General features: G+C 39.6%; 1 protein-coding gene across 1 annotated transcript; it reads left to right on the top strand.

Moving 5' to 3' along the window:
* The first annotated feature begins 670 nt into the window (after positions 1 to 670).
* On the top strand, positions 671 to 22,851 carry LOC129820394 (protein naked cuticle homolog 2-like). Its single transcript, XM_055877465.1, has 8 exons — positions 671 to 774; positions 890 to 916; positions 1,006 to 1,091; positions 20,143 to 20,203; positions 20,525 to 20,604; positions 20,754 to 20,849; positions 21,205 to 21,481; positions 21,628 to 22,851. The coding sequence occupies exons 1-8, from the start codon at positions 750 to 752 to the stop codon at positions 22,146 to 22,148; spliced, it is 1,173 nt and encodes a 390-aa protein (XP_055733440.1). The 5' UTR covers positions 671 to 749; the 3' UTR covers positions 22,149 to 22,851.
* The last annotated feature ends 470 nt before the right edge of the window (positions 22,852 to 23,321 follow it).

The following is a 23,321-nucleotide window of genomic DNA, read 5'->3' as shown; positions in this document are numbered from 1 at the left end:
CATTTTTCAGGTAAATGCCATAGAAGCTATACCCCGTTACCGCTTTTGTCTCACCAGCCCCGTTGAAAATATTATGAAGAATGTTGAGGAATCTTTGACCAAAAAGGTCTCATTCCAGAAGATAGATGTCATAATCGTACAACAGGTGATTGGAACTGAAGTTGCGTTCTCGTCATTCAGTCCTCCGTCCATTCTATGCTCAAATTACGCAGACACGTGTCACAATGTGTTTCCACCACTGGGTGGCAATATTTATCACAGGGAGTTGACAGTAGCCTATTTAGGGAAACAGCGATCTAGCTATTAAACAAATAAAACGTTTGTATAATGAAGGGTTCTTATTTTATGTTCACATGCATAGGCATATCATGCATGCGTTACATTATGACACTGTCATTTGTTATATGCACACACAATACAAATCCACAGTTAGTTTGGGGAAAATACTTTCCCCTAATGTACAGCAGGAGGTGCTGTACCCTCTATAGATTATTCGTTTCTTTTTCATATTAAATTCCGTAAATTCCCTCTGTCCATATTGCGAACACTTTCCCAAAGCATCGGTCCTCTTGTTTACCTCAACCAACTTTAGCCTATCTCAACCCTCTAATAACTTGATGGGAAAATGGATACATCGGTGCATACAGGATATAACTGTCTTTGTTGTTATCAATGGGAGATGATGAAGATGTCTTGGTCAATTCGCAAATAGATGAAGGTTCAAGGCACAAGAGGAAATACCACAAAATATGGGCAAACTCCAATCAAAACATGGTAAAACTTGGTATTTAGATTATTTTCAGAGGCTACTGTAAGTCTCTTAATAACCAAAATATAACAGTATTTTCTTTATATCTTTTATGTTTCCATTCATGCATAATTTGGATAGCCTGTAAACGCAGAGAAAATCCAGAAGGTAAGAATCACTTATTCAGAAGTATGTCTCTCAAATATAAAATGTCATGCAGGGTATAGACTATTTCTTATTTTGTTTTTGTTTTGTAGGTGGTAGTTTTGCTGCCAATGTGCTCACCTGTCAGGGAGAGTGGGGACACACTGGTCTCCACACCCACACAATCAGATTTAAGCAGGTACAGTACATTATAATACAGCTGATATATTTTACACCTGAGTTGAGATATGATTAACATTTTGGCACTTTTGCAGATTTCAGAGAGAAGGAGAGAGGGGGAGATACAGAGAGAGAGAGAGTGTCAAAGAGAGAGAGAGAGAGAGAGAGAGAGAGAGTGTGAGAGAGAGTAACATGCCTTTACCTCAGAAAGTCAGTTACCTCATCACAAATATCAATATCAACATCAATATCAAGTTGTCCTCTGTAGCTTCGTTGTGTAGCATCAGGATAGTGGGAAAAAGTGTATGCACGCATGACTGTAAGACGCTTTGGATAAAAGTGTGGCTTTTTTTTGGCATAGAAAAGCCTGTAAATGGATAGCAACACAGATGTGTGTCATTAGAGTGGAGAGGCTTGAACTTAGATAATGATGCTAATGAGAAACAGAATGGTGGAGTTCTGTGACGGGGCAGATGAATGGACCAAAGCCTCCTAGAGTGGGAGGGGTAAGAACCCTAATGGACATGTAAAGGTGGTTCTTTTATAAGACAGAGGGAGGTCAACTGACCATTCTCAATATTGAGTACAGGATGTTGTTGTATTAATCAATCTTTATTCCAAAATCACAACCAAAGTATGTACCATCTAGGGTTGGTAAATTGGTAAACAACAAATAACATCGAGAATTACTGTCTTGTCAGTCTTGTTAACATCCATCAATTGAATAGAGGACTGATACTGCCAGTCACCACTTTGGGCTGATATTGTGTCCACACAGGTGTTCACACTGGGGTTCACACTTTGGTTCACACTGGGGTTCAGTCAGTCTCAGCAAGGTCTGCCCCAGCCCAGGATAATAAACTAGCCAGACACGCTCCCTCCCTCCCAGTCACAGCCAAGGCAAGACAGCCACAGGATCATGGCTCACAGCCAAGCCAGGGACATGAAAGGTGTTTGGAAAGGGGCTTTTTTTCTCCCTGCTCCTTCCTTTGCTCTCTCTGTGAGAGGAGGCTGTCATGTCGGTGTGAAACGCATATGGCTGCCGTCCAGAACAGCGGGGTCTTTCAGTGCCGCCATACTGAACCTACACATCTGGTCCTGGTTTTCTGACTGCAACAGAGACAAGCTGTACTGAGAAAAAACAGTGAAGGGAACAAGGTATGGTAGGCGTAGTGTCTGGTGGTGGGTGGACGGCCCTCACATCACAGGCGGCTGGTGGCACGTTAACTGGTGAGAACGGGCTCATAATAATGGCTAGAACGGAATGAATGGAATGGTATCAAACACATCAAACACATGGGTTCCATGTGATTGATACCATTTCATTCACTCCATTGCAGTCATTGTTATGAGTCAACCTCCCCTCAGCAGCCTCCTGTGCCTCAGATGTAGGCCTAATACTGTTAATGAGTTAATCAGGTTTGGAGAGCTGTAGGGGCATGAGAGTCCTATACAACATCATGTAACATAGTGAGTGTCCTATACAACATCATGTAACATAGTGAGTGTCCTATACAACATCATGTAACATAGTGAGTGTCCTTTACAACATAATCATGTAACATGGTGAGTGTCCTATACAACATCATCGTGTAACTGTAACGACTTTCCTCTTCTTCTGACGAGGAGTAAGAGATATCGGAACAATGTGCAGCGTGGTAAGTGTCCATTTTAATAAATAAAACTGAACACTACAAAAATACAAAATAACAAAGTAAATAAACAAACGAAAATCGAAACAGTCCCGTATGGTACAGACACAAGAAACAACCACCCACCAAACACAAAGGAAAACAGGCTACCTAAATATGGCTCCTAATCAGAGACAACGACTGACACCTGCCTCTGATTGGGAACCATACTAGGCCAAACACATAGAAATAGAACAACAGAACAAAACATAGAAAAACAACATAGAATGCCCACCTCAACTCACGCTCTGACCAAACTAAAATAAAGACATAAAAAGGAACTAAGGTCAGAACGTGACAGTAACATAGTGAGAGTCCTATACAACATAATCATGTAACATAGTGAGTGTCCTATACAACATAATGTAAAATAGTGAGGGTCCTAAACAACATCATCATGTAACATAGTGAGTGTCCTATACAACATAATGTAAAATAGTGAGAGTCCTATACAACATCATGTAACATAGTGAGCGTTCTATACAACATCATGTAACATAGTGAGAGTCCTATACAACATCATCATGTGGCATAGTGAGTGTCCTATACAACATCATGTAACATAGAGAGTGTCCTATACAACATCATGTAACATAGTGAGTGTCCTATACAACATCATGTAACATAGTGAGTGTCCTATACAACATCATGTAACATAGTGAGAGTCCTATACAACATCATGTAACATAGTGAGTGTCCTATACAACATCATGTAACATAGTGAGAGTCCTATACAACATCATGTAACATAGTGAGTGTCCTATTCAACATCATCATGTAACACAGTGAGAGTCCTATACAACATCATGTAACATAGTGAGTGTCCTATACAACATCATGTAACATAGTGAGTGTCCTATACAACATCATGTAACATAGTGAGTGTCCTATACAACATCATGTAACATAGTGAGAGTCCTATACAACATCATGTAACATAGTGAGTGTCCTATACAACATCATGTAACATAGTGAGAGTCCTATACAACATCATGTAACATAGTGAGAGTCCTATACAACATCATGTAACATAGTGAGAGTCCTATACAACATCATGTAACATAGTGAGTGTCCTATACAACATCATGTAACATAGTGAGAGTCCCATACAACATAATGTAACACAGTGAGAGTCCTATTCAACATCATGTAACATAGTGAGAGTCCTATACAACATCATGTAACGTAGTGAGTGTCCTATACAACATCATGTAACATAGTGAGAGTCCTATACAACATCATGTAACGTAGTGAGTGTCCTATACAACATCATGTAACATAGTGAGAGTCCTATACAACATCATGTAACGTAGTGAGTGTCATATACAACATCATGTAACATAGTGAGAGTCCTATACAACATCATGTAACATAGTGAGAGTCCTATACAACATCATGTAACATAGTGAGAGTCCTATACAACATCATGTAACATAGTGAGAGTCCTATACAACATCATGTAACATAGTGAGAGTCCTATACAACATCATGTAACATAGTGAGAGTCCTATACAACATCATGTAACATAGTGAGTGTCCTATACAACATCATGTAACATAGTGAGAGTCCTATACAACATCATGTAACATAGTGAGTGTCATATACAACATCATGTAACATAGTGAGAGTCCTATACAACATCATGTAACATAGTGAGAGTCCTATACAACATCATGTAACATAGTGAGAGTCCTATACAACATCATGTAACATAGTGAGAGTCCTATACAACATCATGTAACATAGTGAGAGTCCTATACAACATCATGTAACATAGTGAGAGTCCTATACAACATCATGTAACATAGTGAGTGTCCTATACAACATCATGTAACATAGTGAGAGTCCTATACAACATAATGTAACACAGTGAGAGTCCTATTCAACATCATGTAACATAGTGAGAGTCCTATACAACATCATGTAACGTAGTGAGTGTCCTATACAACATCATGTAACATAGTGAGAGTCCTATACAACATCATGTAACATAGTGAGTGTCATATACAACATCATGTAACATAGTGAGAGTCCTATACAACATCATGTAACATAGTGAGAGTCCTATACAACATCATGTAACATAGTGAGAGTCCTATACAACATCATGTAACATAGTGAGAGTCCTATACAACATAATGTAACACAGTGAGAGTCCTATACAACATCATGTAACATAGTGAGTGTCCTATTCAACATCATCATGTAACATAGTGAGAGTCCTATACAACATCATGTAACGTAGTGAGTGTCCTATACAACATCATGTAACATAGTGAGTGTCCTATACAACATCATCATGTAACATAGTGAGAGTCCTATACAACATCATGTAACGTAGTGAGTGTCCTATACAACATCATGTAACGTAGTGAGTGCCCTATACAACATCATGTAACATAGTGAGAATCCTATACAACATCATGTAATGTAGTGAGTGTCCTATACAACATCATGTAACATAGTGAGAGTCCTATACAACATAATGTAACGTAGTGAGTGTCCTATACAACATCATGTAACATAGTGAGAGTCCTATACAACATCATGTAACATAGTGAGAGTCCTATACAACATCATGTAACATAGTGAGTGTCCTATACAACATCATCATGTAGCATAGTGAGTGTCCTATACAACATCATCATGTAGCATAGTGAGAGTCCTATACAACATCATGTAACGTAGTGAGTGTCCTATACAACATCATGTAACATAGTGAGTGTCCTATTCAACATCATGTAACATAGTGAGTGCCCTATACAACATCATGTAACATAGTGAGAATCCTATACAACATCATGTAACATAGTGAGTGCCCTATACAAGATCATGTAATATAGTGAGAGTCCTATACAACATCATGTAACATAGTGAGAGTCCTATACAACATAATGTAACACAGTGAGAGTCCTATTCAACATCATGTAACATAGTGAGAGTCCTATACAACATCATGTAACGTAGTGAGTGTCCTATACAACATCATGTAACATAGTGAGAGTCCTATACAACATCATGTAACGTAGTGAGTGTCCTATACAACATCATGTAACATAGTGAGAGTCCTATACAACATCATGTAACATAGTGAGAGTCCTATACAACATCATGTAACATAGTGAGAGTCCTATACAACATAATGTAACACAGTGAGAGTCCTATACAACATCATGTAACATAGTGAGTGTCTTATTCAACATCATCATGTAACATAGTGAGAGTCCTATACAACATCATGTAACGTAGTGAGTGTCCTATACAACATCATGTAACATAGTGAGAGTCCTATACAACATCGTGTAACGTAGTGAGTGTCCTATACAACATCATGTAACATAGTGAGAGTCCTATACAACATCATGTAACGTAGTGAGTGCCCTATACAACATCATGTAACATAGTGAGAGTCCTATACAACATCGTGTAATGTAGTGAGTGTCCTATACAACATCATGTAACATAGTGAGAGTCCTATACAACATAATGTAACATAGTGAGTGTCCTATTCATCATCATGTAACATAGTGAGAGTCCTATACAACATCATGTAACATAGTGAGAATCCTATACAACATCATGTAAAATAGTGAGAGTCCTATACAACATCGTGTAACGTAGTGAGTGTCCTATACAACATCATGTAACATAGTGAGAGTCCTATACAACATAATGTAACACAGTGAGAGTCCTATACAACATCATGTAACATAGTGAGTGTCTTATTCAACATCATCATGTAACATAGTGAGAGTCCTATACAACATCATGTAACGTAGTGAGTGTCCTATACAACATCATGTAACATAGTGAGAGTCCTATACAACATCGTGTAACGTAGTGAGTGTCCTATACAACATCATGTAACATAGTGAGAGTCCTATACAACATCATGTAACGTAGTGAGTGCCCTATACAACATCATGTAACATAGTGAGAGTCCTATACAACATCGTGTAATGTAGTGAGTGTCCTATACAACATCATGTAACATAGTGAGAGTCCTATACAACATAATGTAACATAGTGAGTGTCCTATACAACATCATGTAACATAGTGAGAGTCCTATACAACATCATGTAACATAGTGAGAGTCCTATACAACATCATGTAACATAGTGAGTGTCCTATACAACATCATCATGTAGCATAGTGAGTGTCCTATACAACATCATCATGTAGCATAGTGAGAGTCCTATACAACATCATGTAACGTAGTGAGTGTCCTATACAACATCATGTAAAATAGTGAGTGTCCTATTCAACATCATGTAACATAGTGAGTGCCCTATACAACATCATGTAACATAGTGAGAATCCTATACAACATCATGTAACATAGTGAGTGTCCTATTCAACATCATGTAACATAGTGAGTGCCCTGTACAACATCATGTAATATAGTGAGAGTCCTATACAACATCATGTAACATAGTGAGAGTCCTATACAACATAATGTAACACAGTGAGAGTCCTATTCAACATCATGTAACATAGTGAGAGTCCTATACAACATCATGTAACGTAGTGAGTGTCCTATACAACATCATGTAACATAGTGAGAGTCCTATACAACATCATGTAACGTAGTGAGTGTCCTATACAACATCATGTAACATAGTGAGTGTCCTATACAACATCATGTAACATAGTGAGTGTCATATACAACATCATGTAACATAGTGAGAGTCCTATACAACATCATGTAACATAGTGAGAGTCCTATACAACATCATGTAACATAGTGAGAGTCCTATACAACATCATGTAACATAGTGAGAGTCCTATACAACATCATGTAACATAGTGAGAGTCCTATACAACATCATGTAACATAGTGAGAGTCCTATACAACATCATGTAACATAGTGAGTGTCCTATACAACATCATGTAACATAGTGAGAGTCCTATACAACATAATGTAACACAGTGAGAGTCCTATTCAACATCATGTAACATAGTGAGAGTCCTATACAACATCATGTAACGTAGTGAGGGTCCTATACAACATCATGTAACATAGTGAGAGTCCTATACAACATCATGTAACGTAGTAAGTGTCCTATACAACATCATGTAACATAGTGAGAGTCCTATACAACATCATGTAACATAGTGAGTGTCATATACAACATCATGTAATATAGTGAGAGTCCTATACAACATAATGTAACACAGTGAGAGTCCTATACAACATCATGTAACATAGTGAGTGTCCTATTCAGCATCATCATGTAACATAGTGAGAGTCCTATACAACATCATGTAACGTAGTGAGTGTCCTATACAACATCATGTAACATAGTGAGTGTCCTATACAACATCATCATGTAACATAGTGAGAGTCCTATACAACATCATGTAACGTAGTGAGTGTCCTATACAACATCATGTAACATAGTGAGAGTCCTATACAACATCGTGTAACGTAGTGAGTGTCCTATACAACATCATGTAACATAGTGAGAGTCCTATACAACATCATGTAACGTAGTGAGTGCCCTATACAACATCATGTAACATAGTGAGAGTCCTATACAACATCGTGTAATTTTGTGAGTGTCCTATACAACATCATGTAACATAGTGAGAGTCCTATACAACATAATGTAACATAGTGAGTGTCCTATTCATCATCATGTAACATAGTGAGAGTCCTATACAACATCATGTAACATAGTGAGAATCCTATACAACATCATGTAACATAGTGAGTGCCCTATACAACATCATGTAAAATAGTGAGAGTCCTATACAACATCGTGTAACGTAGTGAGTGTCCTATACAACATCATGTAACATAGTGAGTGTCCTATAAAACATCATCATGTAACGTAGTGAGTGTCCTATACAATATCATGTAAAATAGTGAGAGTCCTATACAACATCATGTAACGTAGTGAGTGTCCTATACAACATCATGTAACATAGTGAGTGTCATATACAACATCATGAAACATAGTGAGAGTCCTATACAACATCATGTAACATAGTGAGAGTCCTATACAACATCATGTAACATAGTGAGAGTCCTATACAACATAATGTAACACAGTGAGAGTCCTATTCAACATCATGTAACATAGTGAGAGTCCTATACAACATCATGTAACGTAGTGAGTGTCCTATACAACATCATGTAACATAGTGAGTGTCCTATACAACATCATCATGTAACATAGTGAGAGTCCTATACAACATCATGTAACGTAGTGAGTGTCCTATACAACATCATGTAACGTAGTGAGTGCCCTATACAACATCATGTAACATAGTGAGAATCCTATACAACATCATGTAATGTAGTGAGTGTCCTATACAACATCATGTAACATAGTGAGAGTCCTATACAACATAATGTAACGTAGTGAGTGTCCTATACAACATCATGTAACATAGTGAGTGTCCTATACAACATCATGTAACATAGTGAGAGTCCTATACAACATCATGTAACATAGTGAGAGTCCTATACAACATCATGTAACGTAGTGAGTGCCCTATACAACATCATGTAACATAGTGAGAGTCCTATACAACATCATGTAACATAGTGAGAGTCCTATACAACATCATGTAACATAGTGAGAGTCCTATACAACATCATGTAACGTAGTGAGTGCCCTATACAACATCATGTAACGTAGTGAGTGCCCTATACAACATCATGTAACATAGTGAGAGTCCTATACAACATCGTGTAATGTAGTGAGTGTCCTATACAACATCATGTAACATAGTGAGAGTCCCATACAACATAATGTAACATAGTGAGTGTCCTATACAACATCATGTAACATAGTGAGAGTCCTATACAACATCATGTAACATAGTGAGAGTCCTATACAACATCATGTAACATAGTGAGTGTCCTATACAACATCATCATGTAGCATAGTGAGTGTCCTATACAACATCATCATGTAGCATAGTGAGAGTCCTATACAACATCATGTAACGTAGTGAGTGTCCTATACAACATCATGTAAAATAGTGAGTGTCCTATTCAACATCATGTAACATAGTGAGTGCCCTATACAACATCATGTAACATAGTGAGAATCCTATACAACATCATGTAACATAGTGAGTGTCCTATTCAACATCATGTAACATAGTGAGTGCCCTGTACAACATCATGTAATATAGTGAGAGTCCTATACAACATCATGTAACATAGTGAGAGTCCTATACAACATAATGTAACACAGTGAGAGTCCTATTCAACATCATGTAACATAGTGAGAGTCCTATACAACATCATGTAACGTAGTGAGTGTCCTATACAACATCATGTAACATAGTGAGAGTCCTATACAACATCATGTAACGTAGTGAGTGTCCTATACAACATCATGTAACATAGTGAGTGTCCTATACAACATCATGTAACATAGTGAGTGTCATATACAACATCATGTAACATAGTGAGAGTCCTATACAACATCATGTAACATAGTGAGAGTCCTATACAACATCATGTAACATAGTGAGAGTCCTATACAACATCATGTAACATAGTGAGAGTCCTATACAACATCATGTAACATAGTGAGAGTCCTATACAACATCATGTAACATAGTGAGAGTCCTATACAACATCATGTAACATAGTGAGTGTCCTATACAACATCATGTAACATAGTGAGAGTCCTATACAACATAATGTAACACAGTGAGAGTCCTATTCAACATCATGTAACATAGTGAGAGTCCTATACAACATCATGTAACGTAGTGAGGGTCCTATACAACATCATGTAACATAGTGAGAGTCCTATACAACATCATGTAACGTAGTAAGTGTCCTATACAACATCATGTAACATAGTGAGAGTCCTATACAACATCATGTAACATAGTGAGTGTCATATACAACATCATGTAATATAGTGAGAGTCCTATACAACATAATGTAACACAGTGAGAGTCCTATACAACATCATGTAACATAGTGAGTGTCCTATTCAGCATCATCATGTAACATAGTGAGAGTCCTATACAACATCATGTAACGTAGTGAGTGTCCTATACAACATCATGTAACATAGTGAGTGTCCTATACAACATCATCATGTAACATAGTGAGAGTCCTATACAACATCATGTAACGTAGTGAGTGTCCTATACAACATCATGTAACATAGTGAGAGTCCTATACAACATCGTGTAACGTAGTGAGTGTCCTATACAACATCATGTAACATAGTGAGAGTCCTATACAACATCATGTAACGTAGTGAGTGCCCTATACAACATCATGTAACATAGTGAGAGTCCTATACAACATCGTGTAATTTTGTGAGTGTCCTATACAACATCATGTAACATAGTGAGAGTCCTATACAACATAATGTAACATAGTGAGTGTCCTATTCATCATCATGTAACATAGTGAGAGTCCTATACAACATCATGTAACATAGTGAGAATCCTATACAACATCATGTAACATAGTGAGTGCCCTATACAACATCATGTAAAATAGTGAGAGTCCTATACAACATCGTGTAACATAGTGAGAGTCCTATACAACATCATGTAACATAGTGAGTGTCCTATAAAACATCATCATGTAACGTAGTGAGTGTCCTATACAATATCATGTAAAATAGTGAGAGTCCTATACAACATCATGTAACGTAGTGAGTGTCCTATACAACATCATGTAACATAGTGAGTGTCATATACAACATCATGAAACATAGTGAGAGTCCTATACAACATCATGTAACATAGTGAGAGTCCTATACAACATCATGTAACATAGTGAGAGTCCTATACAACATAATGTAACACAGTGAGAGTCCTATTCAACATCATGTAACATAGTGAGAGTCCTATACAACATCATGTAACGTAGTGAGTGTCCTATACAACATCATGTAACATAGTGAGTGTCCTATACAACATCATCATGTAACATAGTGAGAGTCCTATACAACATCATGTAACGTAGTGAGTGTCCTATACAACATCATGTAACGTAGTGAGTGCCCTATACAACATCATGTAACATAGTGAGAATCCTATACAACATCATGTAATGTAGTGAGTGTCCTATACAACATCATGTAACATAGTGAGAGTCCTATACAACATAATGTAACGTAGTGAGTGTCCTATACAACATCATGTAACATAGTGAGAGTCCTATACAACATCATGTAACATAGTGAGAGTCCTATACAACATCATGTAACATAGTGAGTGTCCTATACAACATCATCATGTAGCATAGTGAGTGTCCTATACAACATCATCATGTAGCATAGTGAGAGTCCTATACAACATCATGTAACGTAGTGAGTGTCCTATACAACATCATGTAACATAGTGAGTGTCCTATTCAACATCATGTAACATAGTGAGTGCCCTATACAACATCATGTAACATAGTGAGAATCCTATACAACATCATGTAACATAGTGAGTGCCCTATACAAGATCATGTAATATAGTGAGAGTCCTATACAACATCATGTAACATAGTGAGAGTCCTATACAACATAATGTAACACAGTGAGAGTCCTATTCAACATCATGTAACATAGTGAGAGTCCTATACAACATCATGTAACGTAGTGAGTGTCCTATACAACATCATGTAACATAGTGAGAGTCCTATACAACATCATGTAACGTAGTGAGTGTCCTATACAACATCATGTAACATAGTGAGAGTCCTATACAACATCATGTAACATAGTGAGAGTCCTATACAACATCATGTAACATAGTGAGAGTCCTATACAACATAATGTAACACAGTGAGAGTCCTATACAACATCATGTAACATAGTGAGTGTCTTATTCAACATCATCATGTAACATAGTGAGAGTCCTATACAACATCATGTAACGTAGTGAGTGTCCTATACAACATCATGTAACATAGTGAGAGTCCTATACAACATCGTGTAACGTAGTGAGTGTCCTATACAACATCATGTAACATAGTGAGAGTCCTATACAACATCATGTAACGTAGTGAGTGCCCTATACAACATCATGTAACATAGTGAGAGTCCTATACAACATCGTGTAATGTAGTGAGTGTCCTATACAACATCATGTAACATAGTGAGAGTCCTATACAACATAATGTAACATAGTGAGTGTCCTATTCATCATCATGTAACATAGTGAGAGTCCTATACAACATCATGTAACATAGTGAGAATCCTATACAACATCATGTAAAATAGTGAGAGTCCTATACAACATCGTGTAACGTAGTGAGTGTCCTATACAACATCATGTAACATAGTGAGAGTCCTATACAACATAATGTAACACAGTGAGAGTCCTATACAACATCATGTAACATAGTGAGTGTCTTATTCAACATCATGTAACATAGTGAGAGTCCTATACAACATCATGTAACGTAGTGAGTGTCCTATACAACATCATGTAACATAGTGAGAGTCCTATACAACATCGTGTAACGTAGTGAGTGTCCTATACAACATCATGTAACATAGTGAGAGTCCTATACAACATCATGTAACGTAGTGAGTGCCCTATACAACATCATGTAACATAGTGAGAGTCCTATACAACATCGTGTAATGTAGTGAGTGTCCTATACAACATCATGTAACATAGTGAGAGTCCTATACAACATAATGTAACATAGTGAGTGTCCTATACAACATCATGTAACATAGTGAGAGTCCTATACAACATCATGTAACATAGTGAGAGTCCTATACAACATCATGTAACATAGTGAGTGTCCTATACAACATCATCATGTAGCATAGTGAGTGTCCTATACAACATCATCATGTAGCATAGTGAGAGTCCTATACAACATCATGTAACGTAGTGAGTGTCCTATACAACATCATGTAAAATAGTGAGTGTCCTATTCAACATCATGTAACATAGTGAGTGCCCTATACAACATCATGTAACATAGTGAGAATCCTATACAACATCATGTAACATAGTGAGTGTCCTATTCAACATCATGTAACATAGTGAGTGCCCTGTACAACATCATGTAATATAGTGAGAGTCCTATACAACATCATGTAACATAGTGAGAGTCCTATACAACATAATGTAACACAGTGAGAGTCCTATTCAACATCATGTAACATAGTGAGAGTCCTATACAACATCATGTAACGTAGTGAGTGTCCTATACAACATCATGTAACATAGTGAGAGTCCTATACAACATCATGTAACGTAGTGAGTGTCCTATACAACATCATGTAACATAGTGAGTGTCCTATACAACATCATGTAACATAGTGAGTGTCATATACAACATCATGTAACATAGTGAGAGTCCTATACAACATCATGTAACATAGTGAGAGTCCTATACAACATCATGTAACATAGTGAGAGTCCTATACAACATCATGTAACATAGTGAGAGTCCTATACAACATCATGTAACATAGTGAGAGTCCTATACAACATCATGTAACATAGTGAGAGTCCTATACAACATCATGTAACATAGTGAGTGTCCTATACAACATCATGTAACATAGTGAGAGTCCTATACAACATAATGTAACACAGTGAGAGTCCTATTCAACATCATGTAACATAGTGAGAGTCCTATACAACATCATGTAACGTAGTGAGGGTCCTATACAACATCATGTAACATAGTGAGAGTCCTATACAACATCATGTAACGTAGTAAGTGTCCTATACAACATCATGTAACATAGTGAGAGTCCTATACAACATCATGTAACATAGTGAGTGTCATATACAACATCATGTAACATAGTGAGAGTCCTATACAACATAATGTAACACAGTGAGAGTCCTATACAACATCATGTAACATAGTGAGTGTCCTATACAACATCATGTAATATAGTGAGAGTCCTATACAACATAATGTAACACAGTGAGAGTCCTATACAACATCATGTAACATAGTGAGTGTCCTATTCAGCATCATCATGTAACATAGTGAGAGTCCTATACAACATCATGTAACGTAGTGAGTGTCCTATACAACATCATGTAACATAGTGAGTGTCCTATACAACATCATCATGTAACATAGTGAGAGTCCTATACAACATCATGTAACGTAGTGAGTGTCCTATACAACATCATGTAACATAGTGAGAGTCCTATACAACATCGTGTAACGTAGTGAGTGTCCTATACAACATCATGTAACATAGTGAGAGTCCTATACAACATCATGTAACGTAGTGAGTGCCCTATACAACATCATGTAACATAGTGAGAGTCCTATACAACATCGTGTAATTTTGTGAGTGTCCTATACAACATCATGTAACATAGTGAGAGTCCTATACAACATAATGTAACATAGTGAGTGTCCTATTCATCATCATGTAACATAGTGAGAGTCCTATACAACATCATGTAACATAGTGAGAATCCTATACAACATCATGTAACATAGTGAGTGCCCTATACAACATCATGTAAAATAGTGAGAGTCCTATACAACATCGTGTAACATAGTGAGAGTCCTATACAACATCATGTAACATAGTGAGTGTCCTATAAAACATCATCATGTAACGTAGTGAGTGTCCTATACAATATCATGTAAAATAGTGAGAGTCCTATACAACATCATGTAACGTAGTGAGTGTCCTATACAACATCATGTAACATAGTGAGTGTCATATACAACATCATGAAACATAGTGAGAGTCCTATACAACATCATGTAACATAGTGAGAGTCCTATACAACATCATGTAACATAGTGAGAGTCCTATACAACATAATGTAACACAGTGAGAGTCCTATTCAACATCATGTAACATAGTGAGAGTCCTATACAACATCATGTAACATAGTGAGAGTCCTATACAACATCATGTAACATAGTGAGAGTTCTATACAACATCATGTAAAATAGTGAGAGTCCTATACAACAACATGCTCATAACTCTTATTTAACTGTGTGACCCCTCAGTGTCTCACTCACATATTTTTGATGTATTCTTTTCACTCTCGTAATCATCTCTCAACACTTGGAAAGACCCATTGGAGCCATGCTGAATGCCAGCTGCAGGGACATTTTTAACTAATTGTGGTGGTGAGGAGGTGTTAATGAAGTGTTGGTCTATGTTGCTGCCTCTCTGGAGCCTGTAATTAGGAAAGAGAGGCAGTCTGCCAGGTTCCTGTAATGAGACCAACATCCACCATGTCTTTTTAATGGCAAATCAGTTGTTTCTGTGATTCTGTTTTCCAGGCCCACCATTAACTGCTCCATGACACCATTGCTTATGTAACTGTCAGCGGGGGCCTACAGTTTGTAGTGAACTATCAGTTCTTTTCCTGGGCACTTCATATGTGTGCCCGGCTGTCTGAGCTTATCTTCATGATTTGTCCTCTTTTCAGTAAGGAAGCTTGATTCTAATGTCAATTATAAGGTCACATTAAACTGTAACATCCCGGTTGTGTTGCAGCAGAATTGAATAAGCGAACTGTCTCTCCTTGATTGTAGAGTGAGATATTTCACTATTTCGGCTGTGATGCCTCCATCTGTGTGTCCAGGGCGTGCATGAGCGTGCGTGTGTGCGTGCATGTGTGTTTTGTATAGAGTGTGTGCTGCGGGCACTGGTTCTAGACTTTCCTCTCTTCAGAAAGAGTAACATATTTACCATGCATGAATTGAAAATCAACAGCAGCCATGTTTTGGAGTGAGGCCCTACTGCCTTTACTGTAAGGTGTCTGATCTCAGCAGCTACTGATTGTGATGTGTTCTTCCATTCTGTACTGGTTCTACTCCGTTTTCAAAAGTCATGTGATACAATGTTTGCAGAAAGACCTATAGGATGTGTCATCCTTATTTCAAACAGGATTTTAAACAATTTCAGACTCACCTCAATTTTGACATACGGTATCTGTCCAATTACAGTAACTCGGGCTGGAGTGCTGAAAACATCACCTGATGGATTAACAAAGGCACATTTGATTATCAAATCTGTTTGTCCAAATCAGGTCTGGATCATGTACAGATATGGGAGCCAGAGATTAGAATGTACAAACACTAACAAAGTTAGAGGAGAAACCAACCATATTGGGTAGCAGTTTACATCACAGTATGTCCAGTATGTATGGATTTGTAACTGCAGTGTTGAAGAACTGGACCAGTCATTCTGTTGTGTTTAAAGAGGCCCACTGGGGACACACTGGTTGAATCAACGTTGTTTCCATGTCATTTCAATGAGATTAAGTTGAACCAACATGGAACAGACGTTGAATTTACTTCTGTGCCCAGTGGTGGGAATCTTCCTTCCAACCCTACTCGTATTGTTTCTGTTTGTTGCCCCAGAGGTTTCGATTCATTATTCTATCGGCTGTAGACTGTTCAGACTCTGGACTCTGTGATCATATTTGGACTGAGATCGCCTCCCAGAATATTCCAGCTCTGAGCCAGGGAAGCTGGTTTTCCCAAACACAGTGTCTTTCTCCCCCTTTCATGTTTGGTTACTTGGAGAACCTTCAAGTGATTTTGGAAACCATCCTGTTTGCTGGGCTGTTAGCTCAGACAGACAGAGAGACAGAGAGAGAGAGAGAGAGAGAGAGAGAGAGAGAGAGAGAGAGAGAGATAGATAGATAGATAGAGGAGAGATGAGAGAGAGAGAGAGAGAGAGAGAGAGAGAGAGAGAGAGAGAGGAAGAGAGAGAGAGAGAGAGAGAAGGAGAGAGATGAGAGTGAGAGAGAGAGAGAGAGAGAGAGAGAGAGAGAGAGAGAGTGAGAGGAGAGAGAGAGAGAGAGAGAGAGGAGAGAGAGAGAGAGAGAGAGAGAGAGAGAGAGAGAGAGAGAGAGAGAGAGAGAGAGAGAGAGAGAGGAGAGAGAGAGAGAGAGAGAGAGGAGAGAGAGAGAGAGAGAGAGAGGAGAGTGAGAGAGAGAGAGAGAGAGAGAGAGAGAGAGAGAGAGAGAGAGAGAGAGAGAGAGAGAGAGAGAGAGAGAGAAGAGAGAGAGAGAGTGAGAGAGAGAGAGAGAGAGAGAGAGAGAGAGAGAGAGAGAGAGAGAGAGAGAGAAAATGAAAAAGAAACCATGAACACTTCGACATCTCTACGCACAATGATCTGAAATTTCCCAATGCTTTGCTCCCTGAAGACCAACAGACCAGATTGGCGAGTTGGAGGGAGGCCCGATTCTATAGCTAGCTAGCTAAGTTCTGGAGGTTAGAGAGGCATTTTCTTCCTGTGAAATTAGCTCTATGTTTCAGCAGCCAAACCACCCATACAGGCTCTGACTCCAGAATTTCCTCACCCAACTACAGCTCAACATCCAAATCCCTCCCTCTGTTCCCCGCCTCCAGAAATCTCTCACATCTGGTTTCTGTGAGCAAGGCCAGGCCTCTGAAAATGAGCACTTCTTAATGGTTATTCTGTGCCTGAGTCTGATATCAACCCTTAACCCCTTTACATTTTTTGTATATCAACTTCTAATACTTGTATACCAACTTTCAGTTATTTATCTTCCTATTTTGTATATAGAAGCCGATTCACATAAACTCCTGCGATGAAGCAACCATCCTTCCCCATGCAGCCCCACCCCCATACGATCAACCACATATTCAGGTATTGGTTAACAGGAAGAAAGATGATCAACCACCTATCCAGGTATTGGTTGACAGGAAGAGAGTTTGTTCAAACAAAGCCCTGCACTGTTCTCTTCCCAGGGCTCTGGGTTTGACTCTAACTAATGGGAGTGAGAGAGGGGTGGCTACGGGACAGGATGCAAAAATTGGTGACACCCAGTTCATCTGGTGTAGGTTTACCCCCCCCCCCCCCCTTTCGGTCAGTAACCCTACCCCAGATAAAAGGGCCCGTAGCAGGCAGAGCGTGGCGGCCGATGGCAGGAGTTTGGCTGGAATGCTGGGATGCTGGGTGAAGCCATCAGCAGCCAGGGTTATCTGTCAGCATCATCCTCTCAGACTCCACAGGCTCTTTGTTACTCTGTTGCTGTGGGCGACTGAGTGCTGTTCGGACTGTCTATGGTGGAGAGAGTCAGACGCACATATCCAATGTTTTGGTGCTTTCACTGTCATTTTTTTGATGGAATTCTGACTTGTTGCAACAGAGGGTTGGATATCATATTCTCAGATCTTGATAGGTCTTGCTAACACATGCAAAATGCTCTGCACCGTTCAAGGGAACACCTAGTTTCAAAGTGTAGGTACTCGCCAAGCAAGAAGTACCCAGTGGAATTAATTGAAGCTAATATCCATCTTGAGCATAAATCGGTTGTAGTCTCAGCAGGTTCATGAACATAGTCTGTCCATTTACCATGTGTTATTGTTTCCATAGGAGACGCTCAGTTCTACTCATATATGGGAACTCGGTGGGTGATATTACTTTATTACCAAGAGTGACTTAATGGATCTACTTTTACTGGATAGAGTGATGTCACAGCTGGCATGGCCAGGGCATGACTGCCTGCCTGCTCTTACAGTAAATTCACCCTGATAGGTTCTACCTTTCTCCCGTGCAATATTCCATCTCTGCTTTATACTAGAATAAAATAAAATAATATAGAATAAAACACCTAGAATAGAATAGAAAGTTGTCTTCTGCTTCTTCTGGATATTTACATTTGATTCTGAGGTAGATTTGAGCAAATGTCAGCCATTTTTGGACTCTGATATCAGAAGTAGCTCTTCATATGTTAGGAAAATAGACCCTGACAGATTATATCTCTCAGTAAGGCCAGATTAGAAACAAGAGACAAACAGCCCACTGGGCACAGATGTCAATTCAATGTCTATTCCACGTTGGTTCAACGTCATGATTCAACCACTGTGTGCCAAGTGGGAGAGATGGTCAGTCATCTGTCTGCGGCTCCTGTGTTCAGGGTGGGGACGTCTTGACCTTCTGTTCCCCTTTCTGTCCCATGTGACAAGGTTCCGGGGTTCTACGCTGACCCTCAGTACCTCAGCTGTAGAACACACTCTGTCTCATTGAGTGGAGGAGATCAGGGGTCAGATTAGAAGCTCAGATTTCATCCCAAAGGGGAAATGAATCACTACTGGTACTCTACTAGTTACTTGTATATCTAATTTGTGTGTGTGTGTGTGTGTGTGTGCATGTGTGTATTTAGAGGCGGATGTGCTGTGTCTGCATTACATCTGATTAGTGGTAGAACACATTATACATTCATATCGCTTTATTGAATTTACCAGAAGTTGAGGTGTGATGCTGGTTCTCACAGTATTACTTACCCAGATGATGACAAACAATAGGCCCCCAGATGATCAAAGATTTCCTGCTCTCACATCTCTGAGTCACTTATTGCTTTGTTCTCCCTCTCTCTATTCCTACCCCACTTCTGTAATGTTTTCTCTCCTAATTCTCACTTGGTCCATCCCTCCTCTCCCTCTTTTTCCAGGAGTTGTGCAGAAGGGAAGTGAAGGATGAGCAGGTCCTGAACCATAAGTGCCCCCTACAGGGTGAGAAGAGAAAGACGGCTCAGTGGATCAGGCTGATCACATTACTGTTGCACTGATTCAAATCTAGCATGCATCATAAACTTAACATCATACTCAATGATTAATATGTTTGATTCAGTATGATTCATATCTTTACTAAGCATACCCCTTTCTTGTCTGGGAAAAGGGATATATTTGTACGCAAATTCCTTAAACCTGGGATACTATGTGTGCATTATCGTCTGTAAACAGCAAATACCCATTCAATGAGAATGTGATAGATTGAGTCGACACAAGCTTTCCCAGCCCAAGGCTAATGAGAATGTTGTGTGTTTTTCACAGTGGTACTGCCACCAGAGGAGAGGGAGAGCTCCATCCACGTTCCATTCAGACAGCCCAGGAAGAGAAACAGCCATGTTGATGTGAGCTTCAAAAAGACAATCTATATAGAATCTATGTAGATAACATAGTAGTTTATTACTGCTATATACAGTAAAGCAAGGGTTTGTTTGATGAGCATAATATGGTACAATTGTGTTTGTTCATCCGTTGTGTTTGTTCATTTTTACAGGACACAGAGTGCACCGTGGTGTTGGAGGATGACACTCGGCAAGAGAGGGTTTTTACACTGTATCACTTTGACAACAGCGGTAAAGTCACCAAGCAGGTACAGCAGCTTCACACGCCCACAACAAGCAACTGTTGCACATAATACTCTTTCTCTTTAGATTAAGATAACTCTGCTGCCCTGCTAATGGTGTGTGTGTGTGTGTGTGTGTGTGTGTGTGTGTGTGTGTGTGTGTGTGTGTGTGTGTGTGTGTGTGTGTGTGTGTGTGTGTGTGTGTGTGTGTGTGTGTGTGTGTGTGTGTGTGTGTGTGTGTGTGTGTGTGTGTGTGTGTGTGTGAATGTATGATGATGTGTTTGTGTGTGTATGATGATGTGCATGTGTGTGTGTGTGATGATGTGCATGTGTGTGCGCGTGTATGTGCCTGGGTGAACAATGATGTGCCTGTGTGTTACAGGATATGTGCAGTCTCATGCAGTCCATCGATGAGGTGCTTGAAGCGTCGGCCAAACAGCCGTCCTGTAGCAGCACAGCCCTGAAGGTCAAGCTGGTGGTAGGCCCCTCCAGCAGCTCTGGTCGGGGCTCTAGAACAGGTGACAGAATGGAGGTCCAGCAGGAGGAGGCTGGGAGCCCAGAGAGGATTTTTCACTGTGTGGATGAAAACACAGAACGCAGGAATCACTACTTAGACCTAGCTGGGATAGAGAACTATTCCTCCAAGTTTGACAATGCAGGTAGGTACACAATGACAATTTTCAGCACTTTTGAGGCACAGATCATTAAAGTCAACATGTTTTTACTGAAAATACACCAAAGATGAATGACATTCAACAAAGAGAAATGGCAACATAACATGATGTTTGTTGTCCATCCTCTGCAGACACCCCGTCTCAGGAGCCCAGAGTGGACACACGCTCAGCCCAGCAGCACCGCTCAGTGTTGGTAGGGGAGAACTGCGGTGCAACTGAGTCCAGAGGTAGGGGCCTCTCCTTCAACAGGTCTCTCAGGGGCCACGTCAAGGCAGTGGGGGGAGACAGAGGAGGTGGAGGAAGAGGAGGAGGGGGAGGAGGAGGACGTGGGGGTAAATCAAGCAAGCTCCATGGACACCAGCCCTCCATGTGGTGCCACTCTTCCCAGCCACACTCCCAGCCCCAACTCCCCTTGCAGCACAGCCACAGTAAGAGGCTTCGCTCCAGGGCCAGAGAAGCTGGGTCCCCCTCCAGAACCCTCCACCACCTACACCAGCCTGCTTCTCAAGCTCAGCCAGGGGGAGAGAGGGAGATGCTGCCCAGCCTGCCTACATCGTCTGGGGGCTTGGTCCCCCTGGCTCAGAGGCATGAGCACCACCACGAGCACCATCACCACCACCACCATCACTACCACTACCACCCCCCGGCATGACTGCAGTCTGCACTCCACTCAGGGATACAGAGACTGAGAGAAACACCTCCCTGTGGTTTAGCCTATAGCTAGGGCCCTGAGCCATTCCTGGTCAGGTCAGGTGGGCCTTAGATATAATATAAGGCTGTGGGACTCCACCATTCTCCATGCTAAGGAGTAATAGCAACTCCGTACAAAAATGAACTGTTATGCCTTGTATTGATAACTGAGTTTCATGTTGAATGTGCCATGTTGAATATGCTACTCACCTTTGGAAGCCCTCTAAACGGATGTTTCTTCTCAGGTTTCTATAGTGGAGGCTGCTGAGGGGAGAACAGCTCATAATAATGGCCGGAATGGAGCAAATGGAATGGCATCAAAGACCTGGAAACCATGTGTTTGATATATTTGATACCATTCCACTGAATTCGCGCCAGTTATTACCACAAGCCCGTTCTCCCCAATTAAGGTGCCACCAACCTCCTGTGATTACAACTTACATGTAATATAATTAATGAATACCTTCATTAAGGCAAAGATTTAAACAGTTACATCCCTGTATTAGAGTTTATGCAGTATGTTTTGTATTGTCTGTATTTTGATGTATTAAAGCATGATCAACTTTGCTTGTGTTCATTGTAGTGTGTCAATTGAAAAATACACACTCTCTAATGAAGGCTGATGTTTTCAAATTTGGCAATATGAAAAATCTAAATAAAATAAACATTTGCAAGAAACAATAAAGTAATACACACTGTTTACGGCGTGTGGAAGTTGTCAAATGTGTTTGTCTCTCATGGCCAAAGCAAAACATTACATGTTAAGGCTCTAAGACTTGTCATCAAAGTATTTGGAACACTGGAGGTTCCAGTGTTAGAACACTCTGGAGGTTCCAGTGTTAGAACACTCTGGAGGTACCAGTGTACTCAAATGAATGTTTTCGAAACCGGTCAAGTTACGCTATGACGTCTGATCCACCGTTGCTTTGGTCTTGATAAACAGTTTAGCCTTTAGTAAATCTATCATTTCATTGTGAGCATGTTGCCAATGTTACTCTGTACAGCAGTAGTGTACATGTAGCAGTACGGTGTTTTATATGTTTGTTTACATTGCTTTGCTGTTATTGTCACTGGTGTTTATGTATTGATTGATTGCATAGACAGGTCATTTCAATGTTGGCGGTACCTAGGGATC

Source organism: Salvelinus fontinalis, chromosome 22 (assembly GCF_029448725.1).
Source record: "Salvelinus fontinalis isolate EN_2023a chromosome 22, ASM2944872v1, whole genome shotgun sequence".
Lineage (NCBI taxonomy): Eukaryota > Metazoa > Chordata > Actinopteri > Salmoniformes > Salmonidae > Salvelinus > Salvelinus fontinalis.
The sequence above is the reverse complement of the archived record's forward strand: the minus strand, read 5'-3'. Positions and strand labels throughout refer to the sequence as shown.